The sequence below is a fragment of the Cebus imitator genome, unplaced genomic scaffold (assembly GCF_001604975.1).
Source record: "Cebus imitator isolate Cc_AM_T3 unplaced genomic scaffold, Cebus_imitator-1.0 Scaffold242, whole genome shotgun sequence".
Lineage (NCBI taxonomy): Eukaryota > Metazoa > Chordata > Mammalia > Primates > Cebidae > Cebus > Cebus imitator.
This window is the reverse complement of record NW_016107557.1, coordinates 2,617,803-2,633,198: the sequence shown is the minus strand read 5'-3', so window position 1 is coordinate 2,633,198 and position 15,396 is coordinate 2,617,803. Positions and strand designations below refer to the sequence as shown.

General features: G+C 45.6%; 1 protein-coding gene and 1 pseudogene across 2 annotated transcripts in view; both read left to right on the top strand.

Annotated features, from left to right (window-relative positions):
• Positions 1-15,396, top strand: part of GNAL (G protein subunit alpha L) — a 194,435-nt gene that overhangs the window by 55,604 nt on the left and 123,435 nt on the right. Inside the window, exons 1-4 of one of the 2 annotated variants that reach the window (XM_017498486.2) lie at positions 11,285-12,267; positions 12,554-12,626; positions 13,328-13,382; positions 13,525-13,644. In XM_017498486.2, the coding sequence (XP_017353975.1) occupies positions 12,126-12,267; positions 12,554-12,626; positions 13,328-13,382; positions 13,525-13,644 (390 nt within the window). In that variant the 5' untranslated portion in view covers positions 11,285-12,125. Of the gene's footprint in view, positions 1-11,284; positions 12,268-12,553; positions 12,627-13,327; positions 13,383-13,524; positions 13,645-15,396 lie in introns of those variants that run through there. The other variant, XM_017498485.2, reaches the window with a different exon arrangement.
• Positions 5,412-7,343, top strand: LOC108282503 (annotated as a pseudogene).

Here is a 15,396-nt window from a genome sequence, read left to right as displayed (position 1 = left end):
GGTTTAGCTCATAGCGACCCTGCCCTGCCCACCCCACACCTCCCCTACCCCCAGTTAGTTATTTCTCTAAGGATGACCAAGATTCAGGCACTGGCCCCGCTCGCCACTACTGGAGAGTCTTAACTTCTTGGCATTTCAGCAGACAGAAGTAGGAAATATATGCATGTGGATACACAGGGACAAACAGGCACAGCCACACAAATGCACATGCACACACCCATTTGTGGACAGAATCATGAGTGTGTCTATGTATGTTTTAGAAATCATGAGCTCATACCAATTCCTGCAATTCCAGCCCATCCCCACAGGCCTCTTGCCTCCCTTCATTCCATATGTGTGCGTTGCCTCTTCCTTTTTGAAAACCCTGGCTCTCATTCATAACGTAACACATTTCTTCATTTACTCAACCATACAATACATCTAAATTTGTTTGGGATTCATGTGCAATGAGGGAATCCCTTTTGAATGTCAATCTTAACTCATCCATAGTTTAAATCCATCAAATGTTGCTACATAATGACAAATAAAAGCAAACCATGCTATGCAAACATAGACAAAGATGAAGCTCTGTGCCCATTCTTCTTTGTCGACAGCCTTGCAAGTTTTAGGACGAGCCACTCCAGCATCTCTGTGATTGGCTCGTAGTTCCTACCTGGTATAATAAAAATTTATGTTACGTTTAATTTCATAGACAATTCGATATTCTGTTATAAGGAATACTGTTGCTTTAAACTCTGTAACTAAACCAAATTCTAAAAGAAACCAGTTGCTAAGGCAACTGGGCAAAGAGATAATTAATTCATCAGTCATTATATGCAGATTAATCTGCCTAACTGAGTGGGAAAGGAGGTAGGCTTGTTTGATTTTTTTCCTTTTGGAATTAGTGGAAGAGAGAATGGTGTGATTTTTTAAAAATCTGTAAGGGGCTTCAGAGTTCATCCTCGAAAGGTTAGAGGCTTTGGAATCCAACAGAACTCTACTCTTTCAGGACCTTGTGAAAGCTATGGACCAAATTGTGGGCAATAAGGTGCATTTTGTAATCATCAAATGAGATGCTAAAAATAACGCATCTTTCAGTGTCTTTTAAAAATGACGAAGAATGACTTACAAATATTAGCATAAATTTCTCTAAAAAAAGAAATGGTGTTTTTTGTTCACTTGTAGAATTGACCACACAAATCCTTATGTGCTTCCACTGTAATCATTACAGAATTCAGAGAACTTGACTGCAGGCCTATCCCTCCCAACTAGACTATTAGATTAATGGGATCATGGACAGTGTCTCATTAATCCTTATAATCTCAAGGCATAGAAATGTGCTAGATGTATACAGGTGTTTAAAGAATGCTTTATGATGAATGAATGAATGAACGAATGAATGAACATGCATTGCCTTAAAAGCATCTCAGAGCCTCCATCTGTCCTCCAGACTCTATGTTGCCACCTGCTGGTGTAAAAGTATAATTGTAATATGTCTAAGAGCAAGGCATTGAAGTCTCTCAACTTCATCAGGAGACTCTCCCACAATTGCTGTGCCGAAAATTCTACGTGTGCATTTTGTTCTTTTTTTATTTTGGTAAAATTTTTCTCATCCTTTCGCCCATCACATGTGCATTTTTGTACAGTTCCTAGCATGCCTTGTGACCTTTATGTTCCCAGCCAGCAGCTTACACTGTGCTCAGCTGAGTGTCACAGGCCCTCAGTGGGTCTTTGTTGACTGTACTGTAGTTCATCCTTCATGTGTCTGCCTAGCAGAAATAGTTACAAAATCCTCAAGGATGTCCACATGCTCCCTCGTGGAGAGGGATAAGATGGATATATATTTGTTCAATTCCTATTGAACAATCATCATAATTACCCCAGTCCACTTATTTGGAGCTTGCTGCCTGCCAGGCACTGTGATGCCGTGGATTGATTCACCCAATCCTCACCACAGCCCCACTGGGGGAGTACCGTCACTCTCACCCATGCACTGAGAAGGACAGAGAATAACAAAGAAAGGGACTTCCGCTGGCATTCTTGTTCAGTAGCCGCTGTGCTGCACCCATGGAAGGGGCTGCCCCTTAAGAAAAGTTGCCATGCCAAGAGCATGCATTCTGCAGCTCATCTGCTCGCCTGATCTCCGAGACTGAGTTTCACCATCTGCCAACCTGCCTCCCGCGCAATGCGAGTTCCCTTCCCTCTGCCTATCCTTCTGCAGTGCCTCCACACCTGAAATGGGCACCTTCTCTCCACGTGGTCCTGCCCCACCGCTCCTCAACACTGGCCTCGGATGCCTCTCCCATAGGGAAGCTTTGCCTGATTCCGAGGACCCTCACACACCCCTCAGCATCCCTCCCACGCCACCCAGCCCTCGGCTCATACCCATCCTCGCACACTGCCCTCTGAGCGAGTGAGCTGTGCTAGTCGTATTTGCTCAACTGCACAGAAACTTAAGAAATTGGTCTTAGAGTGTTCTTATCCTTTCTGGAGTACATCTCTATGGGTGACAGCCTGTACCCAAGTGCTTCCACTGTAATCGTTACAGAATTCAGAGAACTTGACTGCAGGTCTATCCCTTTCAACTAGACTGCATGAATCTGCCTTTCCTTTTAGTATGGACACAAAATCAGACTCTACGAACCATCTTTCCTTACAGTATATCCTCACATGATTTGCTTAAAATATGAGAACAGTGTGAGGCAGACAGACATTACTGAATTCCAACATTGGATCAGTGTTAGTGCTAGGATTCATATGGAACCAGGTGTTAGCCTGGGGGCCACATGGAATCAGGTGTTGGCACTGGGATTCATGTCACCACGCCTCTGATATTCCACAGGAGCACTCACTGATACCAAACAAAAAACCACTGCATTTAAAATGCAGACCACACTGTTCGCCTTTTTGTTCCGAATCAAGGGACTTTGTGGAGTCTGACTCACTTTATAATAAAATATGTTTGTGAATATAATTATTTAAAGAGTAGAAAAGTCATGGTATCTAGAACCACCTCTAAGTTCTGAAATTATTTTTTATCATAAAATATTCCTTAAGATAGAAATTTTGTTCATATATATGGTAGATTTCCTTGAAAACTTTTTACACTTTACTTCATCTGATGTTTGTTAATTAGTAAAGAAAGCACCATCTTTAAAGCATTTTAGACTGGTTTTGAAACTTCACTTTGATATTAAAACGCATTGGCTAAACAACATGTGTTTGAATATCTGCCGTAGTCCAAAATGCTGCTAGGCCATTTGAGGTTAAACAGCAGATTGAAACAGATGGGGATGCTGATTTTCACTGTTCAAGTGAAAATCATTGGGCATGTATTTGATTTCTGGTTTGTAAAATGTATTTTCCATGCAACCTTGATGTGTGTGGTTTCTCTTAAAATACACCAGTGGTCCCCACACCCTCCCTTGCTTCACAGCCTGACCTAGTTTGATGGTTTTCAGGGAATTTTTTGAATTGCGAGACCTTGAGAGTTCCGTTCCATTTACTGGTTCCTCTTATTATGCCTTGTAGGTTACAATTTTGTTTGGTTTTGCTGTAACATATTCAATGGCCTTTTTACCTTCTGTTTTAACACAGTAATTAAACTGCTATCTGTGCCACTGAGTCAAATATTTTTGTGGGAATATTTCAGTCCTGGATTTTTGGACAAGGAGTGGAGTCAGAGACATGTAACCTACTTTTCCCACTGATTCAGTATTATTCTGGTTTTTAAAGCTGTGAGTTAAAAAAGAGTGTGTTATTCTCCTTTACAGATAACACTTCTAAAAGCTCCTTAATATTATTTTGGTTATAGGGGTAAGAAAAATAGAAGATAAATTATCTCAATACATTGTAAAATATTTTATCACAGAGTATTATGTACAGAAAAGAAAAATGGAAAATGTTTCCCTGCTTTCCTCTGAAAATTGTTAAAATTTTTACCATGATGTTTTTTAAACGTATTGTAATTAGGTCATGGAATGACCTCTGCTGCTAAAAATGGATGATCATCTACTCAGGTTATTTCCACCAGGATACTAAGGAAGAAAAAAGAGATAAAACAACAGCAAGTCATTTGAAATGTCACACAGGGACCCCCAGCTGAAGGCTGTGTGCACACGGGTCACTCAGCGGCCACAACTCCGCAGCACTTGGCTGTTTGCAACCCTTGTTTGCAACTCTCAGGCTGTAGCTGTCAGTTTCTTGGAGCGTTGTTAGGGCACTGAATCTAGTGACGATTCACTTTTCATAAACTGTTTTGTTCCTTAGAGACAGTCTCACTCTGTTACCTAGGCTGGAGTGCAGTGACGCAGACATGACTCACTGCAGCCTCGACCTTCTGGAATCCAGCAATCCTCCTGCCTCAGCCTCCCAAGTAGCTGGGACTACCTGCCACCATGCCTGGCTAACTTTTGTATTTTTTGTAGAATTGGAGTTTCGCCATGTTGCCCAGGCTGGTCTCAAACTCCTGAGCTCCGGCAATCTGCCCAGCTTGGTCTCCCAAAGTGCTGGGACTGCAGGTTTGGGCCACCACACTGAGCGTGAAAACTGTTACTCTACCTGTTCTGAAAGTCTTAGTGCAGTTATCTTTTTTTTTTTTTGGCTGTTGTTTCCGAGGCTGGAATGCAGTCTCGGCTCACCACAACCTCCACCTCCCAGGGAGGTTCAAGTGATTCTCCTGCCTCAGCCTCCCGAGTAGCTGGGATAACAGGCATGTGCCACCACGCCCAGCTAATTCTGTATTTTTAGTAGAGACGGGCTTTCTCCATGTTCGTCAGGCTGGTCTCGGACTCCCAACCTCAGGTGATCTGCTTGCCTCGGCCTCCCAAAGTGCTGGGATTATAGGCGTAAGCCACCACGCCCGGCCCAGTTTTTATTTTTAATAACCTTTAAAGACTACAGAAAGGCCAGTTATCATATTTTCTATCTATTGGTTTTTTATTAAATGTAATATATCCGCTATCTTGTGCTACACATACATCTAGCCAGTTTGCAAACTTGATCAGCGTCTTCTGGATCTTGGCCCGTCATGAACTGAAACAGTTGCCTTGAATTTTTTTCATGCTTTCATCCAGTTGTTAATTAAATTTCTGTGAGGGTAGGAAGCTCCTTATAATGGAAAACAAAAATCCCTCTTATTGTTATTGGGGACTTGAGCTCAGCTAACCAGAGAACAGGTGACTTTTTTTTTTTCAACATTTGCCATCATCAATCAGAAGGACTGACAGAAACCAAAACACGTTTTTAAATTATTATTCAAAATTTACAAATCTAAGTATAAAAGAAATTTAAATAATTAAACTTTCAAATGCGCTAAGACTTCTGAGATGCCTTCTGCAGCCCTGGCCCCCGCTGTCCCCGCCATCCTGACCTGCTGGCACTGTCTCTTCCATCACATTTGAATAAATCACTTAGAGGCCATGACTTCACTGCACCATGTATGGCATTTGCGCCTTTGGCAGCCACGACTGCCTTTCTGTTCACACGCATTTCCTTTTAAGAATGAATGGACACACCAACTTCTTCTTTGGACTTCACTAGTTGGCCAAGGTTGATCAGCTATTTGGAATGCAGCTAATTTTAGTGGAGAAATATCCATATATGTGGTCCTGTTACAACAGCGAAAGTTATAACTGCTAAAAAAGACGCAACACCATTTTGAATTTGAACACCAGACCAACGTGAATGGTGAGATAATCATCATCTTTATGACAAAGGAGGAACTGAGCAAACAGTTTGTATGTTGGATGATGCGTTTGCAATTCCTTTGCTAGATACTGCCAATAAGAACGTGTTCTTGGGCAGAGACCTGGGAAGTTAGGTTTTGTTTAAAGCCATAACAGAAGATGGATTTTGGTTGTATGTCCAGAAGCTGAAGGTCTTGTTTCATTGGAGCACTCCATGACTCCCCTTTTAAACGTGGAGCCTTTTCTTCTGGGACATTATGAGGTTTTGGATTTAAAGGCAAATGGCAAAGTTGCATCCATGGAAATGGTTAAACATCATCACTGTAGGCACAACCTTCGCATGCCCTCTGTGACAATGTGGAGAAACTTTTCTCAGGTTTAGAGACAGAAACTTTGAAGAACAAGCTTCAGTTCCTTTTTAACAGTGATATTAAGAAACATTTAGAGCCAGGTGCAGGGGCTCACACCTGTAATCCCAGCACTTTGGGAGGCCAAGGTGGAAGGATCACTTGAGCACAGGAGTTTAAATCCAGCTTGGGCAACATAGCAGGACCCTGTCTTTGCAGAAAATTTAAAAATTAGCCAGGAGTGATGGCACATGTCTGTAGTTCCAGCTACTTGGGAGGCCAAGGCAAGAGGATCCCTCGAGCACATGGAAGTTGAGGCTACAGTGAGCCGTGATTGTGCCACTGCACTCAAGCCTAAGCAACAGAGTGAGACCCTGTCTCTAAAAAGAAGAAAGAAGAAGAAGGAGAGGGAGAAGAAGGAGAAGGACAATTTTGATGACAGATGGAAGGATAGGCTCCGTTTTATTAGGGGCTTGGACTCTGAGTTGGTTGCTGCTACACAGGCGAAGCAGCTGAAAGAGACGCAGTACAAAATACACTGTCCAGACATTTGCAACTGGCATGGAGGACAGCCCTGATTTACTGGTGCTGAAAGAGTGGCAGGTCATATTGGAAGTGAACATCGAGAAATCCTCTTTCACTCTAAGGAAGGCACTCAGGCTCTGGATTAAGCCATATTTTCCTTGGAAACTTAGGACATTACAATAGTTCGCACTTCAGTAGGTAAGTATTTAATGTCCAAGTAGATTTGGAAGAATGCAGATAGCATGGTGAGCTTCTCTGGACAGAGATCAGATGAACTTAATCAGGGTTACATGTATTTTCACGAGGCCGAGGAGAGTGAGAGGCCTCTGAAGGAGCTCTATTTGTTTGATGTTCTCAGCGCAGATTGAGTTCCCCATACCGCCCACGGCCTTGAACTGAGAGTCTGGTTTCTGCATCACTGATTTTCTTCCCTGTAACATGTCTCTGCCATGAGAAATGAGAACTCCAAAGATGGGGTAGAGAAGCAGCTCCTGAGAGAAACATTTGAGGACTCCAATCTGATACCCTGAAGAGATTCTCTGGGGAACAAAAGAAGCCTTCAGGGATTGGAGTAAGAATTCCTGGTTTAAAGTGTTACAAGAATATGTTGAACATCAGGTTGATGATGCAATTATGGCAAATGTGGGCCAGAAATTTCCCTTCAATGTCCTAAAGCCAAAGAAGGCTATTACTGCCCTCGAGGCCTGAACATCGCTACCCAGGCAAGGCTGAGTGGCTGAGCCAGTATCACTTGCCCACGTGGACTGATGCCTGCCCGCTGACCCACTGCATGTCAGCTGCCTAAGTCTGGGTGCTCTCTGAGCCATAGAGCAACGGCGAATGTTCTTCTCATTGTGAAGGGCAGGAGGAGTGGGGACAGATAGGGGAGCAAGGAAAATCTACCCCCTGGGCCTACTTGGGTGTGAAAAAAATAAAACTCTTAAAGAAAAAAGAAAGAAAAAGACTTCTGAGACATCCTATATGTCTTAAACTTCAAGAAGAGTGAGGAAGCAACTGTGTTTTACTTTTGTGCCTTTCAAATTATCTATGAGGTAACTAGGACCTCCTCTTCCTGGCCCTGGCACAGTCAGTCTAGACCCTCTGCCCTCGGTGCCCAGGGCAGCCTGGGTCCCCGCAGGTGGGAGCATTGCTGGGGAGCACGATGCTGCTGCAGCAGTTGCCTAGCAACAGACGCTCACACTGGCAGCGGGTGCCACTCTGCTCTTGATACCCCCTACCCCAGCCCTACTCCCACTGCCTCAGGGGGCCAGCTGGTACACCTGATGCTGAGCAATGGTTCTAAACACAAATGAGAATCGGTTTCCCAGACCAGACTAGGAAAAGGTCAGATGATTGGGTGAAAAAAAATTTTTAAGGTGTGTTGAGTTCCTACTTGAAAATAGGCTAAGATTGGCTTTGCATTTTTCATAAGAAATGTCTCATCACTGTGTAAGGAAAGTGCTTTTGTGTTTTAGTGTTGGCGTGTGTTGTGGCACACATGGCAGGTAATGGTGCAAATGTTGCAGCAAGACTAAAAGGCTCTGTGTCCCAGATACTCTTGTTAGCCTCTCAGCCTCTGTAAAATGATGAAGACAACAGTTCCTCCCTTTTAGGGCAAATACCAAGTAAGTTGCTCCACGGAAAAGATTTAGCCCTGTCCCAGCAATCACTCCATAACTAGAAGCAGTTTTACAGTATACATTATTATTATATTATTAATATATTAAGTTCCTGGGTATATTATGGTATCTTTTCCATCACATCTGTTTACATAATCCTTCTTAAATTTCAAATATAGGATTTATCTTTAACTCTAATTGCTAAATCTGAACAAGTGGAAATCTTTTACTATGTTTTTCAGGTAACTAATTATCAGACTGCCTTAAAAATGTGGCTTCTAGGTTCTAACTTAAATCTCCCTTTATAAGTTTTCAAGGGATTTATTTTGTCCCCTGCTCTCCAACAATTTACAGAAATCTTGACATTAAAAAAATTTGGCAAATTCTTATAAATATCCCACTACTCTATGCTTTTTAAAAATACATTTTCTGGCTGGGTGCAGTGGTTTACATTTATAATCCCAGCACTTTGGAAAGCCAAGGTAGTTGGATCACTTGAGGTCAGGAGTTCGAGACCAGCCTGGCCTACATGATAAAACCCTGTCTCTACTAAAAATACAAAAAATTAGCCTGGTGTGGTTGCAGGTGCCTATAATCCCAGATACTTGGGAGGCCGAGGCATAAGAATCACTTGAACCTGGGAGGCAGAGGTTGCAGTGAGCCGAGATCGCATCATCACACTCCAGCCTGGGCAACAGAGCCAAACTCCCATCTCAAAAAAAAACAAAACAAAAAAAGCTTTCTTGGCTTCTGGCTGCCCCACTAGCCATAGCGCATGCTGGGTTGATATTGCTATGTGTGAATATATGTGTTTGCACACTCACAAGATGTGAGGTGTGGAAACTGCTAAACAGTCTCCTTCCACAAAACTTGAACTTTTGACCTAGCTCAGAATGGAGTCTGACACTGTATGTTTGCTTCTACCCATGTCTGGAAAAGTAATTCATTGCTTTTTAAAAATGTATTTTTATTTTCAATAAGAATATTTATTTAAAACTACTATACTGAACAAATATTTTATGAATTTAACCTGTGGTCATGAAATTCCTTTGATGAGAATTCACACTTTGATCTGGACCTATCTTTGTCTTTCGTGACTTCATTCATTCCCTTGACAAATATTCCCAGAGCATCTCCTCTGGGTCAGGTACTGAATCAGGTATAGGTGTGGCAGGCACAAGGACAGACTCAGCCTTGGCCCTCACACAGGCTAGTGGAGTTTTGAGGGCACAGTTAACAAACCATTGCAATGCAAGTTGATGTTGATGGGTGAGACCAGTGGAGACTCTGGTGCTCCCTCTGAGCATGAGAAGGCATGCCTAACCCCCAGTGAGGGAGGCATGAGGCCTAGCTTGAGGCTGGAAGGATAACTAGGGGTTGGGCCGGAAAGGAGAGAACCCAGGTATTCCCAAGACACGAGCAGCACATTTAGGACCAGCCTGTTCAGGAACTGAGAGTGTTAGGAGGGATGGGGTGAGCCCTTAGAAGGGGAGCGTTTATACCAACCCCACCAGAAGGACCAGGCCCGGCGTTTGTAGATGATGGGGACAGTGATGTGGCTGGATTTCTATTATCGCAGTGGCAGCATTGTGCACGGTGCACTGAAATGAGACAGGCGGCAGTGAAACTGTCCGGAGGCCTCTGAAACCCAGCTCTGAATTAGTCATCTAAGACCACAGCAGTGGCAGATGCTGCAGAAAGAACAGGACAGATACTCAGGAAACAGACCCAAGGGGATGCAGTAACTGTTGAGGTTTGCAAGAGAATGGAGTCTGGCTTGACTCCCACCGTTCTGGTTTGGAAAATTAGGGGCTCTTAATCCAGAGAAAGAGGGAAAGAGGGGCAGGTAGAAAGTGTGAGGGTGGCACGGGGCACGAGCTCAGTCCTTGGCAAGGTGATTCGAGACACCTGCGGCACGGTGAGGATGGCGTGTCTGGGGGCGTGGTCAGCCGGATGGGTTGGGCTGGGGATCCGTGGCCAGCGTGGTGAGAGCTGAGTGGGCAGTGTATGGCGGACGCAGTCAGCCCGCCAGGAACACGCGTGTGGGTTGAGAGGCTGTGCTGTGAGGAGGGCTCTTCGGCCCCCTGGGTGGAGGAACACTGACTGATGCGCCAGCCAGAAGGACAGCCTGAAACCCGATGCAGTCTCCAGGAGGGGTCAGAGCAGGCGCCATGGAGAGGCAAAGACAATATAAGACCATAACTCATGGATGAGGCTTAGCCCCTGGCAGGCCCCGGAGGACCTGATGAGAGTATTTTCCCTATGGGGTGAAGGCCGAAGCCAGGCTGCCAGGGGCTGAGATGGGAACAGCTGAGGGGAATACAGGCTGAGACAGACGACATTTCCAACTCTTGGCTGTTGTAGGCAGGAAGAAAACTGGTGGAACTAACAGGGGGCGTGAGATGGACAGTGTTGTGGGGTTCAAGTGACACAGAGTTGAATGTGTTCGCTTGTTTGAGGGAAACCAGCCAATAGCGGGAGAGGCTGAAGCAAGAGTGGAGAGGGGAATGTGCGCGGGGTGAGGGGCACAGGTCCACAGGGCAGCGGCGCCTGAGGGGCCGGGGCGGGCGGGGGGCTGTTCTCGTGAAGGAGAAGGCCAGCTCGAAGGTGAAGAAGACCGTGTGGGTTTCTTGGAAAATGGAGGGACTCGACGACAGGGCTGAGCAAAGGCACGGAGAAGACGGAACAGCGGCACAGGGGAACAGTGACCTCTCCACACCCACGCTGGCGTCCACGACTTCGGCCCGGCCCCCTCTTCCGTCCTCCTTCCCTCAAGTCCTACACTGCAAACACCACGCTGCAGGCTGCGGCCCTATTGGAGGGGTCTCAGTAACGGAGGGCAGGTGCTAGTCTCGCACCCTAGTTCCTTCCTCTGCTACAACGCCAAGTTCGAGGCCACAGTGCCTTCTGAAAAAGTGGCAGTGCAGCTCGGGAGCACTGCACAGGAGAAACGGGGGCTGGAGGTAAAGACAGGAGGCTCGGGAGGCGGCGGCGTGGGCGAGCTGGAATAGTCTAGAAGCTGAGCGGAACAAAGGCGGTGTGACTGGTGAGCCTCGGAGGGATCCTCCTCCCTGCTAGAATATGCATGATCCTGCGCGAGTCCTCGCCCGCCAGGAGCAGGGACGCGTCCGAGCCGACATTGGGCGCGCGCCCAGACACACTCTCCTGGCTCGGGTTGCGAGAGAGCCACGCGGCCGCAGCGAGGTGGAGGGGCTGCGGGCCCCGAACCCAGGTCGGTCAGCGTGTAAGCGCCCCTGCCGGCCAAGCTCCGTGGGAGGTCAGCTCCCCTACCCCTCCGGCGCCAGTAGTTCCTCTCCAAGAGCTTCCGGACCAGCGGCCCGGCCGCCCCCAGAGCCAGCCTCCCTTTCCCTTCCCCAATCCGGGAGCCTGGACCAGGGAGGGGGCGCACGTCCGACGGCTGAGGCATAGCGGGGCGCGAGCTGGCCCAGCAGGTGCCCATCGTCACCCTGTGGGACCTCGGCGGTGAGCTCCGTCCTCCAAGCCAGGCTTGGTCACCACCCCGGCGGGGACCCGACACCCAGCCGAGCGCGCCGCCCCCTCGGGGACCCGCTGGGCGGGGCTGAGCGAGGCTGGGAGTGCGGGCGCGGGGACGCAGGGAGAACCCAGGGCTCAGCGTCACCTCGGCTGTCTCCAGCAGAGCCCGGCACCCTCGCCCCCCGTCTCCGTTGATTATGCTGTATTCATCCAGCAGAGTTTAAAACAATTCTCTTTTAAAAAGGCATTTTACTCCGCGCGTCTTCCTTACAGCCATTTAGTTGGGAGTTAGCGGTGGGCAGGGGGAGGGTGAAGAAACGCCTGCTCTGAATCGGAAAACACCGAGAGACCAGAACATCTCTTTCAGCAGCAGGGAAGAGAGGAGCCGTCGCGGGAGCCGCACACGTCTCCAACTCTCTATTGCTTTTTTGCGCACATTCCTAACTGCCTGACGTCCATCCCAGCGGGCAGGCATGGGGTGTTTGGGCAACAGCAAGACGACAGAAGACCAGGGCGTCGATGAAAAAGAACGACGCGAGGCCAACAAAAAGATCGAGAAGCAGTTGCAGAAAGAGCGCCTGGCTTACAAGGCTACCCACCGCCTGCTGCTCCTGGGTAAGGCCGGGGGGCACGTGGCGGCTCCCGGCCCCACCGGAGCACTCAGCCAGGAGCGGCGAGCGCTGGGAGGGGACGGGAGGGGAGGGCAGGGCAGGGCCGGGCTGAGGTCGTGCTGAGGTCGTGCGCTCCACCGGGCTGCAGAGCCCGGACGGCGACCCGGGCGAGCTCCTCCAGCCAGGAACCCGCGTGTAGGAAATCCCCGTGCTGGGCGAGGAGGATTGTGGTGAGAGACCGCAGCGATATCCGGACACAGATCACAGCATTCTTTTCTGTTTGTTTGCAGGGGCTGGTGAGTCTGGGAAAAGCACGATCGTCAAACAGATGAGGATTCTGCACGTCAATGGGTTTAATCCCGAGTAAGAATGATCAATTTCGGTTTTGCTTCCAAACTGCATGCAAACTTCGTCTCTCTCCCAGACGTCCCAGAAGTGCTTTCTCTAAACAGTTCATTTGATAATTGAGTAGACATTCAAGGAGGGAAAAATTAGATATTTGGTGTTGGATTTCGTATATTTAGGCAAATCCTTCTTCCGCTAGTATCTAGTTAAAAAAAAAAACTTGCTTAACACAATATGATTTATAGGAATTATTGGAGTGTTAATCTGTATTACTGGTATTGCTCTGAGCACACTTAACCAATATCTCAATATATTTTTCAATATAATATTATTTGTTTGCATCTTTCAGTTTATAACTATCAACATATTATCTGTAGCATAGACCTAGGTAAAATACACTTACAAGTGTAACTGCGGCATTATATTTATATGCAGTATCCATAGTGATTTTGCCATGTTTTTGTGTAACCTGCATGGTTGTTTAAAGCCATAGATTTAAAACTGTGTGCATTCAAGTTTTTTTAGAGTACAAATTCGAAAAGGGGGTTGCTTTCCTTTCCCAGATAAAATCTTTGCAGATGTTGTCCTGGAGGTTGATACTGACCTCTAGTGAAACCAGTCTAGGTCAGTGCTGTAGCTGGAAATTTAAAATCCCACTCAATTGATTGGAATCAGTGCTAAGAGTAAATTAAGCTAATAACAAATCTCTTTCAATACAGGGAAAAGAAGCAGAAAATTCTGGACATTCGGAAAAATGTTAAAGATGCTATCGTGGTAAGTACTTTTAAAAATGATTGTTTACTAGAAAGGTCAAGTGCACTTCATTCTAAAACTGTGTAGACAGAAATTACATATTGTAGATTATCATACGTGGAGCCTAAATGTTTATCCATATTTTTTTCTTATTTCATTTTAGACAATTGTTTCAGCGATGAGTACTATAATACCTCCAGTTCCGCTGGCCAACCCTGAAAACCAGTTTCGATCAGACTACATCAAGAGCATAGCCCCTATCACTGACTTTGAATATTCCCAGGTAAGAAATGTTTGCTGAAGTATTTTAAAGAGTGAAAGATGGAACCATTTTTAATAAGGTTGCTTATTGAGAATCAATATTAATACTAATTCATTATTAACTTTCTTTGAAATTCAGCTTTCTAAATGCCTAAGAGGAATACTTATTCTGTGCCAAAATATTTGTGTTTGTTAAAAATATTAATGACAATGGGATTGGAAGAAATGCTTTTATGAATGTATGGGGATGGCTGATAATCAGGAAGACAGCGTACCTTTAACAAATGTTGATGGTACTTTTTTTCCTGTCTGCATTCTTAAATTAACAATTAAGCAGTTTCCCAAATAACACCAGTAGAGATTACATGAGTAGAGAAAAATATTTAGAGTAGGTAATTGCCTCCATGGGAATTATAGAAACAACAGAATTCAGTTTGCTTTTAAGATGCACAGGCTTCAGATCAATTGCAAAAATAATGCATTCTATAAAAAATGATAACATGAATCACTTCTGAATGTTTACTTTATCATATTAAAATGCAGTTTGGTTCATATCTGCATTACTTAGGGCTGCTTTTCCTAATCATTTGGATGGCAGTATTGCTTATGCAAAAGAATGAGATCAATATTAGTTTTCTCTCATTTTCAGAATATACATTTCTTTAAAATATTTGGTCGTTTTCATAAAGCGTGTTTCAAAGGAAAAGTATTCGTTAAGTTTCTCAGAAAGTCATTTTTGTGACAGTGCACCAGAAGAGCGTGTGTGTGTGTGTGTGTGTGTGTGTGTGTGTGTGTGTTCATCAATAACAGTATTTCAAAGTTGGTATTGGCTGGCATGGCAGTTTGGAGACATCTTTCATTCTTAGAATCCTCCCTTTGAAGGGAGGCTTGTGCAGAAACCAGTGTGTAAAACAGAGAGGCCCTGCCCTGACTGCAAGGCCTGCGTACACCTGCTCTCCCCACCCCTTCTCCACAGAGCACTGTTGTCCTGTGGGCTCTCTATTGGGATGGCTAGTAAGAATAGCTTTTTAAAAAGGCTTTTATTTTCATCTTTTAATATGATTTTTGCTCTTATAAGCATACCAGTATAGAGCCAGTGATAGCTGTAGAATTTCTACAATGAAGAAGTGAGAAGTGGCACACCGGCTGGAAGAAGGGGCTGGGCATCTGGCCCTGTATCTTTAACCCGATGGCTTGGAGTGAGCAAGAAGTTGATGTCATAGGTGGAGGGGTAGACAGAAGATGCTCCAGCTACAACTGCAGCTAACTGGAGCTGCAGGTGTCCTCCCAGTTCTCACTGATACTGTGAACACTGGCAAAATCACCCAGAACTACATGGTCCTGATTGAAATCAGGAGTGGTGTTCCCTTTCAACTTCAGATATAGACATTTATAGAAAAACATCTGAGTTCTCAGATTTATCCTATCATGTTTGCGTAAAAGTAATCATAAAACATCTTATATATTTAGGGGAAAGTGCTATTCTTAACATCTAGTGAGGGGTCGTGCGTGGTGGCTCATGCCTGTAATCCCAGCACTTTGGGAGGCCAAGGTGGGCAGATCACAAGGTTGGGAGTTCGAGACCAGCCTGGCCAATATAGTGAAACCCTGTCTGTACTAAAAATACAAAAAATTAGCTGGACATGGTGCCTATAATCCCAGCTATTCGGGAGGCTGAGGCAGGAGAATCTCTTGAACCCAGGTGGCAGAGGCTGTAGTGAGCCAAGATCTTGCCACTGCACTCCAGCCTGGTGACACAGCAAGACTCCGCCTC